Raw genomic sequence first — 16,836 nt, forward strand, 5'->3', positions numbered from 1 at the left:
CAGCATAGATTTGGAAGGCTAGACGGCAACAGTATCAGCAGTAAGCAAGGCAAGATGGCATTTCACTGCATCTTCTAAGCTTTACATTTGCTGACGTGACACCGCGTGGGTATTGCAGAACTCATTCCATTGTTTATTTATTTCATTAACATCGGTTCCGTTGCAGAACTGCGCTAGGCTACTACTGAACCGTGCGCTGTCTTAACGCCGAAGGGGAAGCAAGAAAGCGCTACACGGACGGGCGCCCGCGCTCGCCAACCAGCAGCACGTCGCACGTAGCAGCAGTTGCGTCTGAGAGTCCGTCTCCCACCTCCCATGGCTCAGCCGTGTTTGATCCAGCACGCGTAACCGACGGGTATTACCTTGGAAAAGCGATACAAGAGCTGCTGGGAACAGCCACTGGTTGGCAAACTCCTTCCCACATCAACGTTCACAAAACGATTATGGATGTAACATGCTGTGAAGCCACCGCACAACCGTATCAGGAATCAGTACCGACAATGTTACGCACCCTTTGTAGAAAATACGATGTATTTACAACAATAATAAATGAAAAGCACCAATTTGCTTTTGTTCTACAATATTATTTTTATTGCTAACCGGTTTTCGGCTTACAATGCCATCTTCATGTCTGAAGACCGGTGAGCAATAAAAATAATATTGTAGAACAAAAGCAAACTGGTGCTTTTCATTTATTATCATAATGTTGTTCTACCAAGAACCGACGGAAGATTCTGTTAGTATTTACAACATGTTACGGGGCTATATTATTCGATCGTCAAGTGCTGTAAAACGAGGAATAACAAATCATTACATCGCAACATATTGACCAGCGTGAAAACCTACCTATATTGCTCTGTGCTGTTAATACTTTAAAGTTAGTATACAATTACGCACCGTCAAAAGTAAAAATCCAGCAACAAATATACTTTGTTAAACTCTTCCTCGAACTTTCATGTTGGCGCATTACACTATCACAAAGCTCAGCTATAAACTAAAGGAACTGCCCTAATCTACCAAAGACTGTACTGTCACATAACGTGTGTATCCTAAAGAATGGGTAGCATTCCTTGAGAATCATCACCGAAAGTACGAACGTATTGCAAATTCAACAAAAATTTTGAGGAAATAGAAATTTTCCCCGCTTTAACAGCGGGGCGTTTCTGGACACACTCTAGCGATGGTTTCGCTGAGAAGCGGCCACTAACCTCATCTACTTAATGGTCGTTCTGTATGGATGCTAACAATGTAGCATAGGTGCAATATCGGTTTTTAGGATTTGCTAGAACTTGACATACAAACGTTCAAACATTGTACTGTAGGCAGTAGCATCGTCGGGGGCTGTCCTATGTACGTTACAGGACAGTACATCTTTGATAGGCGAGGGTAGCTGCCTTTAATTTATAATGGAGCTTTCTGAGACTGTTATGCGCCAACATGATATGTTCATGGAAGATTCAAAAAATGGCTCTGAGCACTATGGCACTTAACTTCTGAGGTCATCAGTCCCCTAGAACTTAGAACGACTTAAACCTAACTAACCTAAGGACATCACTCACATTCATGCCAGAGGCAGGATGCGCACCTGCGACCGTAGCGGTCGCGCGGTTCCAGACTGTAGCGCCTAGAACCGCTCGGCCACTCCGGCCGGCTTCATGGAAGAGTTTTACATGTTGGATAATACACGTTTGCTGTTGGCTTTTTAATTTTGACGGTGCCAACGTCATAGTAGCTTTAAGCTACGAAATTGCACAAGACAATATAGATAGATCTGCATGATTGTCGATTGTGCAGTATTGCGAAGTAATGATTTGTGTTTACTTTTTTTTCTGGCATTTGGTAATGGGATAACGAAGTCCCGAAACATACTGTGGTTAACACATCACATATTTTCGACAAATTAAACGTAATATTCTCAGTACCCAATATTTGTGCTGTTAAGGGAAGTTTATTGTACTTTTTTTCATTTCTAGAGATTTGATGAATTGACGTACAGGATAAACAATGCAGTTTAACTTATAGACATTTTTTATTATTATTACACATTTAAAGAGAGCTCCTAATCATCGCACGAAGTGGAAATTTTGTCCAAGCGTTTTTTGGCTTCATTACCATCGTGAAGCTTCATTACAATCGTATAACGATGATACTTAGCGAACAGTCTGGTGGTGCTACTACTTTTATGTGATAAATCTTTTTTGGATATTGAGGACATTAGACGTTCTATTACGCTACCTTACAGCACTATTAATTTACGTTGGTTGTCTTTTGTGTACCATTCGCTTGTCAGTACAAAGTACTGGATTTCGTCAGTCAAACTTTCATCAAGGAAGTCACAATCTGCAAAGATTCCCCGTATAGTGGTATGTTTGTTATTAATCGACTGTGAATCTTAGAAGGCGGAACCCACTTGTTCACCTTTTTGCATGACGCCGTCTACGAATCACGCATATCGTGTTTTGCACGAGTGACGATTCTCTTGCCTCCAGGAACGTCAAACTGTCCGAGCTTGGGAAATGCTCTAGGATCCAGCAGCAGAAGAACGTCTGCGATACTGCTCGAATATTCTGTGCATCTGTTATTTTACGTCGTTGTGTGCCGTCTACGCCAGTTTCGACACAAACCAATGTTTACAAATTAAGAACTTCAGTTACAATAAAACATAGTTAAGAAATACATTACACTATTTGCACAGTACAGAATCACCACAATTATCAGTAACACACTGCATAAAAGGCATTAGTTGCTACTTCCATCAGAAGGAGTTCACAGATCTTAAGTATCAGTTCAACAGAAACCGTCAGGTCACTGTGTACTAAGTCTATCTAGGTGACTATTATCCGTTTTTACGTACTGTCCTTCAAAGAAGAACAAAAAGATAAAATAAGGCTGACATACACGTGACATATTACCTACTAATTATTCACAGAACTGGAGTCGCCTTTCTTGGTCGCCATTCTTCAGAGCATGGGAATGTGCGGCCTACTTTTGCCACGCTTTAAATGCAGGTGACCACTTACAGCAATTACTAGCCCCACTTCCATATCTACTCTAACTAATCCCGAAAAATTTATCAATGCTTCCACACTTCTTGCATCCATTTTAGTTCCGATCTAGACGCACATTCGTTTCTTCACACCATACATCGGTAAATTTTTCACAAAGTTAAAACCACAGAGTGCGCTGATATGTGTCTACGCACATAATTTTCACCGGTCCCATAGGCGAGTACGCAATGGACAAGGAAGTAAATTCTGTAAGCATTCACGTTTTCGTTATATTTTGAACTAAAGTAGAAAAATAGCAGTTTTGTTTGAATAATTACTCTACGGCCTCTAAGACAGGCCCAACGCTCTTGAGAACGAGTTGCGACACTCTAATGCATCTGCAGATTCGAGGAAAACAAAATTTTTAGATTCGAGGAAAACAAAATTTATAGTGACAGAAATCAACGTGATATCTGAAACTGGTTGAACCATTGCGAGCGGCGTCAAAATCAACCAACCAAGATAGCTAACGTTTCCTGCCCAGTCATCATTCGAAAGAGGACGTTATACACAGTGAAATATGCTGATACAGCCTGAAGCCCACGTTTTTGAAATATTCTCAATTAGGTAAGCGCACAGGAAGACTTACGATACGCTCCCAGAATCCAATACAGCGCCTGCTTTACAAAAAGGCGAGCTAGATTTATGTGACATGCCACGTTTCACAGGCAATGCATAAAAGTTCGACTTCTTACTTTTAGGTTCTGCTGGAGTTTCCTCCTCAAGTTTCGTTACATAGCAACTGTATTCAGGTAACAGAAGTCGTCGGATTAAAATATCAGCTGTAGCGCAAAAGCGAGAGAGAGAATTATGTTGCTTCTGCCTGGCCAGCTGTCCATCAAGCGAAACACACATGGATGTATTACCTCCTTCTGGTGTGGATGTCCACCCGTAATCGAGGGGACCATGGTACGAATTCGGCCACTATATTTTCGTTTTCTGTTGTTTCGGCCAGTTATAACAGAAGAAAAGCGACAAGGTTCCTTGTACGAGGAGTACATAACGACATTCCCTTTCCCAGCTCTTCCAAAACGGAAAGTCTCTCCTAAAGGCAACGCTGCTAGAACAACCATAAATTTCGGCTTTGTAAATGTGAATATCATTTAACTAACAGATATCTGAAGATCTTCGCATCAACGGCGGGCACTTATCTGGATGTGTTTAAAAGTAAATGAAAAACTAGCCTACTAGAAAGACTGATGTTCAAGATACGAACAAGCAGGAATGAAAAGGTTACTTTTTGTTGCTGCTATACTGCAATGCTGTGCTCAAGAAGCACGACCGCTTGGTCATTCGCAATAACGACATTTTCACTGCGAAACAAGTATTTTTTAAATAATTAAGAAAGGCTTCCAGGAGAAAACAATGAAAAAGATAGGTGCAATATGGACAGAAGAAATAAGCGAAAAACATACGGAAAGAATGAAAATTACTGGAAAGAAAGAAAGGAGAAAAGAAAGAATACATAACTCATTTCTTGTGGTCCTTTGTGGGCTAAACCAATAAAAAAATATCTGTGTACTGACAGCAGATTGCCTTTGTGGATTCAGAAAAAGGCATTTTGGCGGCGTTCAGTCGTGCGTACCGAACTCAGTCGGAATGATATGACTTTTAAATACTTTTAATCTAGAAAAATGTAGTAGAAGAAATGAAATAACGTGGCTATACAGGAAGAAAGGTTGAACGGGATGGCTCGAACGAGATAGACATCATCGGCATCATATGAGCACATGCGAATAACGCTAGGCGAATAGGTTACTGGAATGCGGCCGGATAGAACAGTCAAAATCAAGCTGCATGTGCACGGGGACGTGGAGAATGAGCACCAGTTTACCTCTCTCTCCTCCTCTCTACGTATCTATCTCCTCCTCCCCCCCCCCTCCCCCCATGGAATGAGTTTTAACGCGGTCAGAGAGAGTCACGGAATTGAAGAACTGGTTTAAAAAATTGTATATCTGAATGGCAGCAATATGTAGTAGTAATGCTGGAGAAGAGGATGCAATTATCTGAAAATTGTGGCCACTGGAGAACGTCAAAATTAGGTTTGAATATAAAATGGAAAATTAAAAGTTATAAAAAACAGGGTATGACAAAAAGCTATGATAACTTCCTAGGAGAAGAACGCACACAATAGCGCTGCGCCAACCATGAACTGTTCATTTCAGCACTGGAAGAAAAAGCAGAGAAGAAACATTTCAGACTTCAGTTATACAGCACGTTGTGTGTAGGAGGTATTAGGAGAAGAACTGATTAGCCTACACACAGGAAGAGGTGAACGAACGTATCAAACGACTGGTAGAACTAATGACCAAAAATCCAGTTTCGAGAGCGTGGAAGCAGAAACCGGAAACAGCATAAACAATTAGATGTTATATTACATTCCATAAAGTACTGCAACTGCAGAAAGTGACCTTCAGTTTAAATTCGAGTTGTTAATATTCGGGCGAACTTCACAGAAGTGCGTTCACTGTGGGAGAAAAGCGTAGTCACTGAAGTATGATCGTAGCGTTGGATTTGAAAACCCTCATCATGGTCAAGTTAGTCAGTCAGTCTCAGAAACGATGGACTCCGACGTCTCATTCAGATTATTCTGCGAATAGATCGTAATTATCAGAGAAAACGAACAACGGCGAGATTACTTTTAAAAAGGTTTGTTGTCATTTGAGACGTGGCTCAAATTAAAATGCTGCACCAGTTTGTCGCAGACCAATTGTCGGCAAACGTGAGAGAATTCCTTACAAGCTGGAGCAAACCAAGTGATATGATGGAAAAACCGCATCCTTCGCGTGACAAGCAGCACAACTCGATTCTTTGTGTCTCTTTACGACAAAAATAATTTTTTCTCACTCACAGTGCGAGACTGTGTTGTTTAAAAATTCACATCTTCCTATACTTGGAAGTCAAAGCATCCTATTTCATTCACAGCAACGTGCAAATAGTTGAACACCTGTGTGGCAGTGTCAAAGTGCGATTCGGTAATCTATAATTATAGTAGTGCTACCTACAACGTCGAAGACTTTTTTTTCTTTTTTCAAAACCGGAAAGAGAGAGAGGCACAGTCCTCAAGGTATTTGAACGTTACGATAACAGTTTGAAAAAGAACAGCGTTCATTATCGCAGCACCACATAGGTTAGGTCATTACAGAGGGGCTGTATTAAATAATAAAGGGAAAGTTGTGAACAAAGAAATGGGCACGAGCTCATTGAGAGGAACATTTCAGTATTTGCCTGAAGTATTTCTCATTCTTGGAGGTTTATGCCCACGGTCCACAGATCAATTCCATCTGCGACCAGAAAGAAAAATCCAACGCACAGTACCAGGAACTTTGAAAACGACGAATTTTTCTTTTGTTTCGCGCTTTCTGCTGATGAAAAGACCATTGTTATTGCTTACATTATTTGCTGCGTAAACGACGCAATGAGCATCATGTTTTCGGCGACTAAAATATTACTATCGCACTCCTTTCGGACGCGAGCAGAAACTTTTGCTCGTGAAGTAGATATTAAAAGTGGCGGCCGTTAAAATACCGCTCATGTGGATCATAGGAAACTTTCTTGAAGGTTGGAACTTTAATAAAGAACAGAATGTGGACATGGTATAGTTCACAAAATAGGAACTAAAACTGCAGAAATAGAGTAAAACAGGTACCAATAGCAGTAAAAGCTTCCTAGAGACACACTATTTCTTCGGAGGTCGAGAACCGGGGCTGTAGTGAAGCTGTAAGGCATACATTTTAAACAGCAACCAGCCACAACAATGGTATAAAAAAGTTTACTTAAATCAAGTTTCTTCCAGTTTCGGATTTATTACAGATCCATATTCAGATTGGCCCTACAGATTTTCTTGTGTTCCTGATGGGTGCACTAGTTACAAAAATGGTTCAAATGGCTCTGAGCACTATGGGACTTAACTACTGAGGTCATCAGTCCCCTAGAACTTAGAACTACTTAAACCTAACTAACCTAAGGACATCACACACATCCATGCCCGAGGCAGGATTCGAACCTGCGACCGAAGCAGTCGTGCGGTTCCAGACTGTAGCGCCTAGAACCGCTCGGCCACTCCGGCCGGCACACTAGTTACAGGCTTGATGGACGAGGATAGACAAAAAAATTTCGTTCACAATTCGGTACTCGTACGAGAGATTATTCCTACTCGATCTTCACAGGAAAGATGTTTAAGTTAATAAAACGCAAGAATGTGGTAAAAACTTACTTGGTGTATATTTCTGTGCGACGAATTCGTCCTATATTTGTGTCACACATTTTGAAGTTAGCATATTTCCACACGTGCACTATGTGAATGCTCTGTAATTCTCTGTAAACTGATTTACCACAGAACATTTTACGTTCTATGTGCATGTCGGCATAAAACCCTGTATCTTAGGATTTTTGCGACCCTAACATATTTGAAACTACTACTTTTATAACTCTTGTGTATCTGAGTCACGTTGTGTACATGCTTAGCGCATGTGCTACGATAAATGATAGAATGGTGTGTGGTAAAGCAACTTCCAGAGAATTTAACAGCATTCACACAGGACACGTAGAAAAATGTGTCAAGTTCAAAATATATGACACAAATGCAGGACGGACATATACACTACGTAAGTTTTCGCCATTTTTATGTTTTATTGCCTTTTAAATCGTTTCATAATTGTTTCAAATTAGGAAAAATTTATCGTAAGTTCACTGAATTTTGAAGGAAAACACGTTTTTGTTTATCCTAGTGCACGTGACCAGTAGAAAAGCAAGGAAATATGTAAGAGCCATCTAAAGATGGATTTGTAATCTGCAACCAGTAATGGTCTGATTTATTCGAAGCAATTTTTTAAACCATAGTTGTGGATAGTTTTCGTATGAATTATAAAGCATACTCAATGCCAAGGTAAATTTTGTTTCAATCTGATACGAATAAGGATACTAGAAACGGTTTTATTTTACAGCTAGTCACCCATGTAGAGAAGAAGAAAACTTATATGAGAAGCACTGGTTTAGTTCTTATTAGGTCATACGCTGCAGAAAAATTGTTGATGTGAAATTAGTTAATTAGCCAGCCACGTGAGTGATCTGAGTTCTCCCCATGAACATCTCCTTGCTACTGCTGCGAGTTCACTCACCCATCGCTATATCACTCTACCTCCATGGTCCGCCTAGCATCTCTTCGTCTCGCTACAGCTCCCGTGGACCCCAATTTCACTTCTTTGTGGTCATAACCACGTAAACCACTCTAGTCCTTTCCCAGACACGCGGGGAAACTTGTGAATTAGTAATTTGTTGAGTGGTCAACATGTAGGCATTTACAGTCTGTACAACTGCTGTTCATTGGTATGAGAGAGGGGAAAAAGTGTAACTAATTTAGGACCTGAATCCTTTTATTCAAAATACGAACTTACGATCATGTGATGTCACCAACGTGCCACCTCAAACGCGAGAAAAAATGCAGACCCAAAAGCAGGCACTCCGGGTGTAGCTTTCCGTAGCCGAATATCGTGCGATACAAGTTAGGTCAGACATATTCCTCACAGTGGGCTGCAGAGCCATAGACATGTCGAACGAAGGGGACATTTTTCAACCTAGGTTATATTCATTAAGACTTCTCTAAGTTACACAGCTAGTTTCGGCTCAAAAATCCATTTCGAGTGCCATATAAGAAAAGTGCGTGTTCACACGACATGCACAAAGTACCTCTCAAACCATCACAAACGGTGACACATTATCTGATTTCCCTGCCATTTCCATGCGTGTGGCACGTTGTTCGGTGCAAGTGATCGAGAATGGCTTTTCAGGTCAAAACTAGCTCTGCGTCTAAAAAGAGCTCTTAATAAATACAGCCTATTTTAGAAGGAAAATGTCACCTCGATTCAACGGTACTTCATATTGAGTGACTTCAGCAATTCGTTATCTCCTGCCTTGTTTTCGTAATGTGAGTTTACAGTGACAATGGAGTAGACTACGAATCGTCCACGATAGCAAATGCTGTCCGGCACTGTCAAATCTCAATACTCCGGGGTCAAATATGTAGAATAATATAGGCTGCTCTCTAACATCAGGCGAAAAAGGTAGCGCCTTGCCGCATCTCTCGTAATTATTACATTCGTAACTAAGTAACCAACGTCATGAACTCACGTAGACATATAGTATTCGCGTGTCTCATTGTACGCTTTTGATTTCTTCTTCTTCTTCTGGCGATAGCCAGCATTCTGTTTCACCGCAGTAACAGCGATGAAGTGTCCGAGTGACAGCGAACTACAATCACACGTTCTCCCACCGTACTTGTGAGACTGGAATACGTTGATCTTCTTCACTGTTCATGCAGCACGCGAATGTATTGCAAATGAAGTCTACTCAGTCGTCGTCACAAGCTCTCAAATTGCACGCAGTATGAGAGGGGCTGCTGACCTGAGCCGTTTCACACAAACTCATAGAGATTCCTTAAAATAGGGTTATCAGAAATGGGACGCTCGTAACATTCAGGGCTGTCAGATAAATCAGGGTATATTACGTTACGCATCTGCAAACGGAATGTGCCCGTCGGTATCTTTTCTTCTCTGGAACAAAATATTACTGCTGTTCAGAAACTCAATGATATCGGGGCCTATCAGCCAAGGAAACTAATCGTACAAAATACTGTCACACAAAAAAAGTAACGTTTAAAAAACATACGGCTGTAGTATATCAAACAGCTTCACTATTTTCGCCAAGGACAAAAGATAAACGCCATGTCTTGAGGACGCTAATGGAGTAGCTTGTAGCGCAGCTCAATTAATACACTACGATAAGGAACAAAAAAGACATTGTGGGGAAATATTAGCAGATAAGGCGCAACACTTCCAGCACGAGAAATGATAAACTGGGTTCGCTTTGCCGGTTCTTAACATGACTCTTGACAATATACTAAAATTATTCGTCGAAAGTCGAATGTGAAAAATACCAATACCGATTTGAGAACCAAATAGTGGAAGACTGTGGAAACATGCAGAGGCGAAAATAGCTTCTTACGGCACGTACGTGTCATGAATACCTTTTTAAATACAATCTACAAAACAGTGTGATTTACCCAAAGAAACTACTCTCTTAAATAGAAGAAGACGTGGCTTAAAATCCAGACTTCTCAATTTTAAAGAAGTTGCTCTTTAAAGAAATTAACGCAGAAGCTTAAAACTTTCGAAGATATATTTATGAGACTGATGTCAATGCAGGGAACATTACAACACTGACATATGTTGGCTAATATATAACAACCGCTCAAACGTAGACGGAAAATAAAATTCTTCAATAATACTGATTTGAAATTCTCTCTCGTATCCATGTATCTCTTCAGTTTCGCGGTCGCACAACAGTGGTTACAAAGATACATTTAAAACTTTTCAGTAACCAACTTCCTCTTCTAAATGCGAAAATTTTTTGTGGTCGCCAGCCTACACAGGGAAAATGATCATTACAATAAAATAAGAGAAATCAGAATTCGTTCGGAAAGAAACTGGAACGGTGACGAAATACTCTGAGGGTGGTTCAAATAACCTTCTGCCACGCACGTACGAGTGAATGTCAGAGTCGTCATGTAAATGTAGATGTAAAATAAATTTAACTTTCGATCTGCAGATCTCCACCCAGCTCACAAAGAAGTGAATGACCGAAATCACATAGCAAATTATTGACATGAGAAAACAATTCTGATAACGTTAACTCCTCATTAGAGCGAAAGCACATCTGGTGGACAAACATCCCGCCCCATTACAGCTGTAGCACTAAACTAATCTCGGAAGCTATTCTTCGTCAGATTTCAATCGACCGCACGATTCTACGAGTAACGTGCCTTCGACGAGCTGCTGCAGTCGAAAGGCATAGTATAAATTACGAGGGTTGCTGTAAATTGACGCTAGTAGCAAATTTCATTTGTCATGACAATTTATGGCTGAAGAGTACAATAGACAACCCGATCTGAAAAGAGAAAAATATATGACTTCAGCTCGGCTATTTTGGGAAGGTTTGCTATCTTCAGAGTACAGAATGAAATTGAGATGTACAGCTTGTGGTCTAGTATTGTACTACGACTTCCCCACGTTATTTACAATGGGCTTGCTGAGATCACTCAGATACGTAGACCGTTAAGTCTGCCTTACTTGAATCCGTAGCTACTGGACAGAAATGTATACGGGTAACCCCGCCAGTCGTATTTCTGTGACACGTACATTTACTGAAGATCCTATCAATGAAATATTTCTGATTTCCATTCGTCGCAGTAGAACTGTGATTAAAAATTCAGTTAGTCGAGGGTACGGGAAAGAGCCAGGAATATGCAGAAGTAACAGCGGCACTGTAGTTGCGCGAGGCAGCTTACACAAACACCGGTAGGAAAACGTTATTCGGTGAAGCTCGAGGTCTACGACACTTCCACGGCAAGTTGGGGGAGGGCTTTTTAGTTAAGTCGCAAAGATGTCGCCGCTTACTGCCGCTCATTAGCGAAAACTGCGCGCCGGATAGGTAAAGCCGAGTGCAATCAATAATGCAAATGAAGGGCAATGTTGCTGGGAGCAGGTCTTACCTATTCATCACGCTGTGCGACAGCCAAAGAGAAACTGTTTCGTTTTTGCTGGGCGGGGAATACGCGGGGCGGGCCCGAGTCCGGTGGGCGGCGCCAGCGCCTGCGCAGTCGCATCTCGGCCGGGCCGTCATTGGTGTGGGGCGGACCGGGGGGCGGATCCGAGGCGTGGCCGCGGTAGTGGGGGGGAAGCGGCAGCTGCGAGGACGGCAGCCGCCGCAGTGGCGACCCGGACGCGGGACTAACAGGACGCGGCTATGTGCTCACCGCGGCGGCGATAAAAAGCGGCGAGCGCTCGACGGCGAGATGCTGGTGCCGCCGGACATGATGGCGGCGCAGTCCAAGCTGCTGTACCAGATCAACAAGTACTACGGCGAGCGGGTGCACGCGCGCAAGGCGCAGGTGGCCAAGACGGTGCGCGAGGTGTGCAAGGTGGTGCAGGACGTGCTGAAGGAGGTCGAGGTGCAGGAGCCGCGATTCATCTCGTCGCTCACCGAGTGCAACGGCCGCTACGAGGGGCTCGACGTCGTCTCGCCCACCGAGTTCGAGGTGGTGCTCTACCTCAACCAGATGGGCGTGTTCAACTTCGTGGACGACGGCTCTCTGCCCGGCTGCGCCGTGCTCAAGCTGAGCGACGGCCGCAAGCGCTCCATGTCGCTGTGGGTCGAGTTCATCACGGCGTCGGGCTACCTGTCGGCGCGCAAGATCCGCTCGCGCTTCCAGACGCTGGTGGCGCAGGCGTGCGACAAGTGCGCCTACCGCGACTCGGTCAAGATGATCGCCGACACGACCGAGGTGAAGCTGCGCATCCGCGAGCGCTACGTGGTGCAGATCACGCCCGCCTTCAAGTGCTCGGGCGTGTGGCCGCGCTCGGCCGCGCACTGGCCCATCCCGCACATCCCCTGGCCGCACCCCAGCCTCGTCAACGACGTCAAGACCGAGGGCTTCGACCTGCTGTCCAAGGAGAGCGTGGCGCTGCAGGGCAAACAGTCGGCCATGGAGGGCGACGCCTGGGTGCTGAGCTTCACCGAGGCCGAGAACCGGCTGATGCTGGGCGGCTGTCGGCGGCGCTGCCTCAGCATCCTCAAGACACTGCGCGACCGCCACCTCGACCTGCCGGGCAACCCGGTCACCTCGTACCACGTGAAGACGCTGCTGCTGTACGAGTGCGAGAAGCACCCGCGCGAGCTCGAGTGGGACGAGGCGTGCCTGGGCGACCGCATCAACGGCATCCTGCTGCAGCTCATCTCGTGCCTGCAGTGCCGCCGCTGCCCGCACTACTTCCTGCCCAACCTGGACCTCTTCAAGGGCAAGTCGCCGTCCGCGCTCGAGAACGCCGCCAAGCAGGTGTGGCGCCTCACGCGGGAACTGCTCACCAACACGCGCTCCCTCGAGAAGCTCTAACCGCACACTGTGGCCCCGCCCGCGCTTCTCTTCTCTCTTCTCACCTCCACCTCTTCGTTGAATAATCGTTAATAGAACTTCTGCGTTAGACACGCGCGTGTGTCACTTCAGAAGCTGTAGTGTCGTCCGAACTTGTGCTCCGTCTCTAATGACCTTGTAGTTGACGGGACGTTAAACACTAATCTTCCCGTATTATTTACACCGAGCGACTACCACCCTCAAAGGTTACATACGCGCTCCTCTCCACAATACAACACATCACAAAACAGCTAAGCAAAGTAAATCTGTACCAAATGATTCGGTATTTGTCAAATTATTAGACGATCCTAAGACCAAATCTCCACACTGAACCTCTGTTGCCCTATGAGCCACACCTCTTCATTGCACGGTAAATAATACTTACTAGTGCAGCGTTTTGCGTTGAACACGTGCACGTATTTCAATTCGGAAGGAAACTGCCAATTCCCACATGTCCGCCAAAGATTTTGTCTCCGCTTTATCGAAGGACTGTTGTCTCCAAAGAGAACCCCTTCTTGAGCATAACAGCACATATAGCATAGCCATTGGGTTCAGTGACTTGGAGTGCGCTTCTTTATTACTTCTATTGCTTCAAAAGCACAAGTCGACTAAAAGCTTCGGATACCGCTGAAAATGACCCTCAGAACAAGCCTTCGCACCGACCATTCGTTGCTATATGAGCCAATGTGTTTTTTCATCACGTACAAAACCTCGTCATAATACCTTAAATAATTTAAATACTCATAATATAGAATTTCACATTACACGTACTGATCTTACGGCTTGCGAATCTGATACTGATAGCGCTTCAGCCTCGTAATAAAAGATTTTGCTTCGTCATTGTCCCGCAGCAAGGTATAACCACAACTTCATTCCCGGAGATATGTCAAATTAACTTCCCTCCGGCTTCTGTAACAATTTTTCGCTTCTATCACTGAGTAGCTACGCAAACAATTTTAATCTAAAAAATCACTTTCGGTAGTAATTAACAAATACACTGATATATTACGCATACCGGTGAAAACAATCCCACTTTAAGACTACGAAGTGTGTGTTTTTTAGAGAATGTTTTTACTGTAATAAAATAGGAAAACTGGCTAGTGAGATTAGTTCGTCGTCTGTATGGATTGTTTGTGTGCAGTTTGGAGAGCGACAATACGGACAAAGCGTCTCCATCGTTACTGAAAAAGAAACTTTTTTGTGTATGTGAAACAAATGAGTGCATTTTTAATATGCAAAACTAAAAACATTCTGCGATGTATAAAGCGAAATTATATTTAAGCCTGTGTAAAGTGTTGTTTTTTTTCGTATAATACGAATGCATAAAAGAATCATAAAATTGTGTTTTTTGGAGTGAGTGTTGAGTACGCGACTGGCTGAGATGAAAGGTAACGTACAAACTAAAAGCTATCAACTTATGTCAATTTATGTAAGCAGTGTAACTGTCGAATAGTGTCTCTCGCTCAGGCCGCTGTAGGCCTAAAACTATACAGCTCTCTAACGCGGCGAGGAGTGACGGTGGAATTTTAAAATTAGGCCTACCTGTGAGGACTTTCATTTACTCATTTCTGTCTGACTATTTTGCATTTCGTCTGTAACATCTGTGTCTATAGTCGTCTGTTGTTTGTTGTCACAGCTGATGTTTGTTACAATAAAACCCTGTCGGCCAGCCTGTACTGTATCTGGCGCAATAAACGATGTCTGTCTCTCGACTTGGGTGCGTGTTGGTTGTGTCCTGAATCCCCTGTTGTCCCTGCTGCACGGGCATATTTACAGCGGAGGCAGAAAATTGAGACGCCGGCCGCGGCGGTTTATAAATACCCGCGGCCGGCTGCGGCAGCGGCAGCCATACAAATTAAACACACATGTTTTACAAAAAGCCCGCTGACAGGCCGCGCGGAACGGCCCAGACGCCTGCAAGTCCACAGCTCGGGCCAGCGCATCCACTGAAGTTATCAATTACCTCGACAATCAGGCTACACACTGCCTCTTGTCACACCACGTAATATGCTTACACCGAAAAAAAGTCTGCGCGCACAAAACTTCTCTCCGGCTTGGGAGGAGCGTGTGTACTCTACACTGAATTTAAAAATAACAGATATTTCAACCACAGACGGCAATCCATACTGCAATAGCTTTACTACAGACATGTAGGCTACTAGTGTACTGACAAAATTTACGAACTTAACAAAACATAGTTCTGATACTATTAGAAAATTCAGTTTCATAAACTGTGGCCAACGGAATAAAATTCCTATAACAATCCTGTCAAGGCACACTTAAGCAACAAAGCGAGATGGGCATTTTTTTTTAACAAACGTCACTGCCCTTTTGAATGACATAACGACAACTAAGAGGCATCTGCTTGGGTGTAGCATAAAACAAAACATGTGAAATAACATTTGTGTAGGAACATATTTTCGACATTCAAGCTGCTATAAACAGAAAAACTAGAACTCTGTGAATCCAAAATGGTTATTAACAATTATACCACGAAAGTGTATGTATTTGTTCAAATGACAATAATTGGCTCAAATGGCTCTGAGCACTATGGGACTTTACATCTGAGGTCATCAGTCCCCTAGACTTAGAACTACTTGAACCTAACTAACCTAAGGACATCACACATATGCATGCCCGAGGCAGGATTCCAACCTGCGACCGTAGCAGCAGCGTGGTTCTGGACTGAAGCGCCTAGAACCGCTCGGTCACAGCCACCGGCATGTATTTGTTAAAATATACTTGACTGCTTAACTGCTGGAACGGAATTTGTTTATCCAACGGAAAACGTTCCTATATCTTGCGTGTTACAGTAATAAGTGGTTCTTCACTAATCATTAAAAAACTCCTAAGTGGTGTCACACCTGAAGAAGTGTACTTTTGTGATAAGAGTTACTCCACCTCTGGAAGAATCGACTTCCGCCTCGCTTTTACTGAGAGAATGTGTCTGCAACTATAACAACAAAACTGAAAACAAAAGTCACACAATTATCCACAGACATAATATTTTTTTCATGATTATCAATAACAGGCATAAGTAAAGAGTGGTGTACCACCAACAACAGATCCATCACACTCGTTCCATGAGCAGTTCTATGGTATACACATACACAGAAGTTTTGAAAATTACCAAGAACAACTTCTGGGACTGTTTCATATTTTCTTAAAAAGGAAGGAAACGTAAGTAGCAACCCTACAAAGCCTAAAACGTAATTATTGCTCCATCGTTAGTAACGAGGCAAAATAGAATCCGATGCATTAAATAATTGCATCGAGTTTGATTAACAACCAGAACTTCCGTGGCACATTTTTCATTCAGGCAGATGGTGTGTTCTACACAAATATTTCGCAAACATTAGTCCAGTCATCATTCCAGCACCAAACTAGTGATTATAACTTTGACAACGACGTGAAATACCTGCAGAACATCGCTCTCACTTAGTGCATGAAAACGTAATTTCTCAGCTGACGAGTAAAGAAATAAGTACTTAGACTTACACTGATTGATGAACCTTTATCAGAAATATTGCTACAAATGATGCATATACCTTCCCATACACACCCTGGTCATCTACAGGCCACCTTTCTCTTTTTGTTTAATTTTTTATGATCATAACCTTCCCATTTTTATAATATTCCACACCACACAATACGTATATGACTTTTCACTATTTTATAGGCTTTAACTAAAAATTTTGTTGACACTTTACGCCATACAGTGCCATGTAACATAATTTTACTATTGTATCTGCTGTTTTATGCGAAGTCTGTATCTTCCATCCTCGGATGGACAGACACCGTCAGCTTCATAAACTACAGAAC

General features: G+C 43.0%; 2 protein-coding genes across 2 annotated transcripts in view; one reads left to right on the forward strand and one right to left on the reverse strand.

Annotated features, from left to right (window-relative positions):
- Window positions 1-16,836, reverse strand: part of LOC126198569 (neurobeachin) — a 1,606,419-nt gene that overhangs the window by 363,600 nt on the left and 1,225,983 nt on the right. The gene's annotated exons all lie outside the window — the stretch shown is intronic.
- Window positions 11,824-14,726, forward strand: LOC126198567 (protein mab-21). Its single transcript, XM_049934998.1, has one exon. The coding sequence runs from the start codon at window positions 11,899-11,901 to the stop codon at window positions 12,994-12,996; it is 1,098 nt and encodes a 365-aa protein (XP_049790955.1). The 5' UTR covers window positions 11,824-11,898; the 3' UTR covers window positions 12,997-14,726.

The sequence above is a fragment of the Schistocerca nitens genome, chromosome 8 (assembly GCF_023898315.1).
Source record: "Schistocerca nitens isolate TAMUIC-IGC-003100 chromosome 8, iqSchNite1.1, whole genome shotgun sequence".
Taxonomy (NCBI): domain Eukaryota; kingdom Metazoa; phylum Arthropoda; class Insecta; order Orthoptera; family Acrididae; genus Schistocerca; species Schistocerca nitens.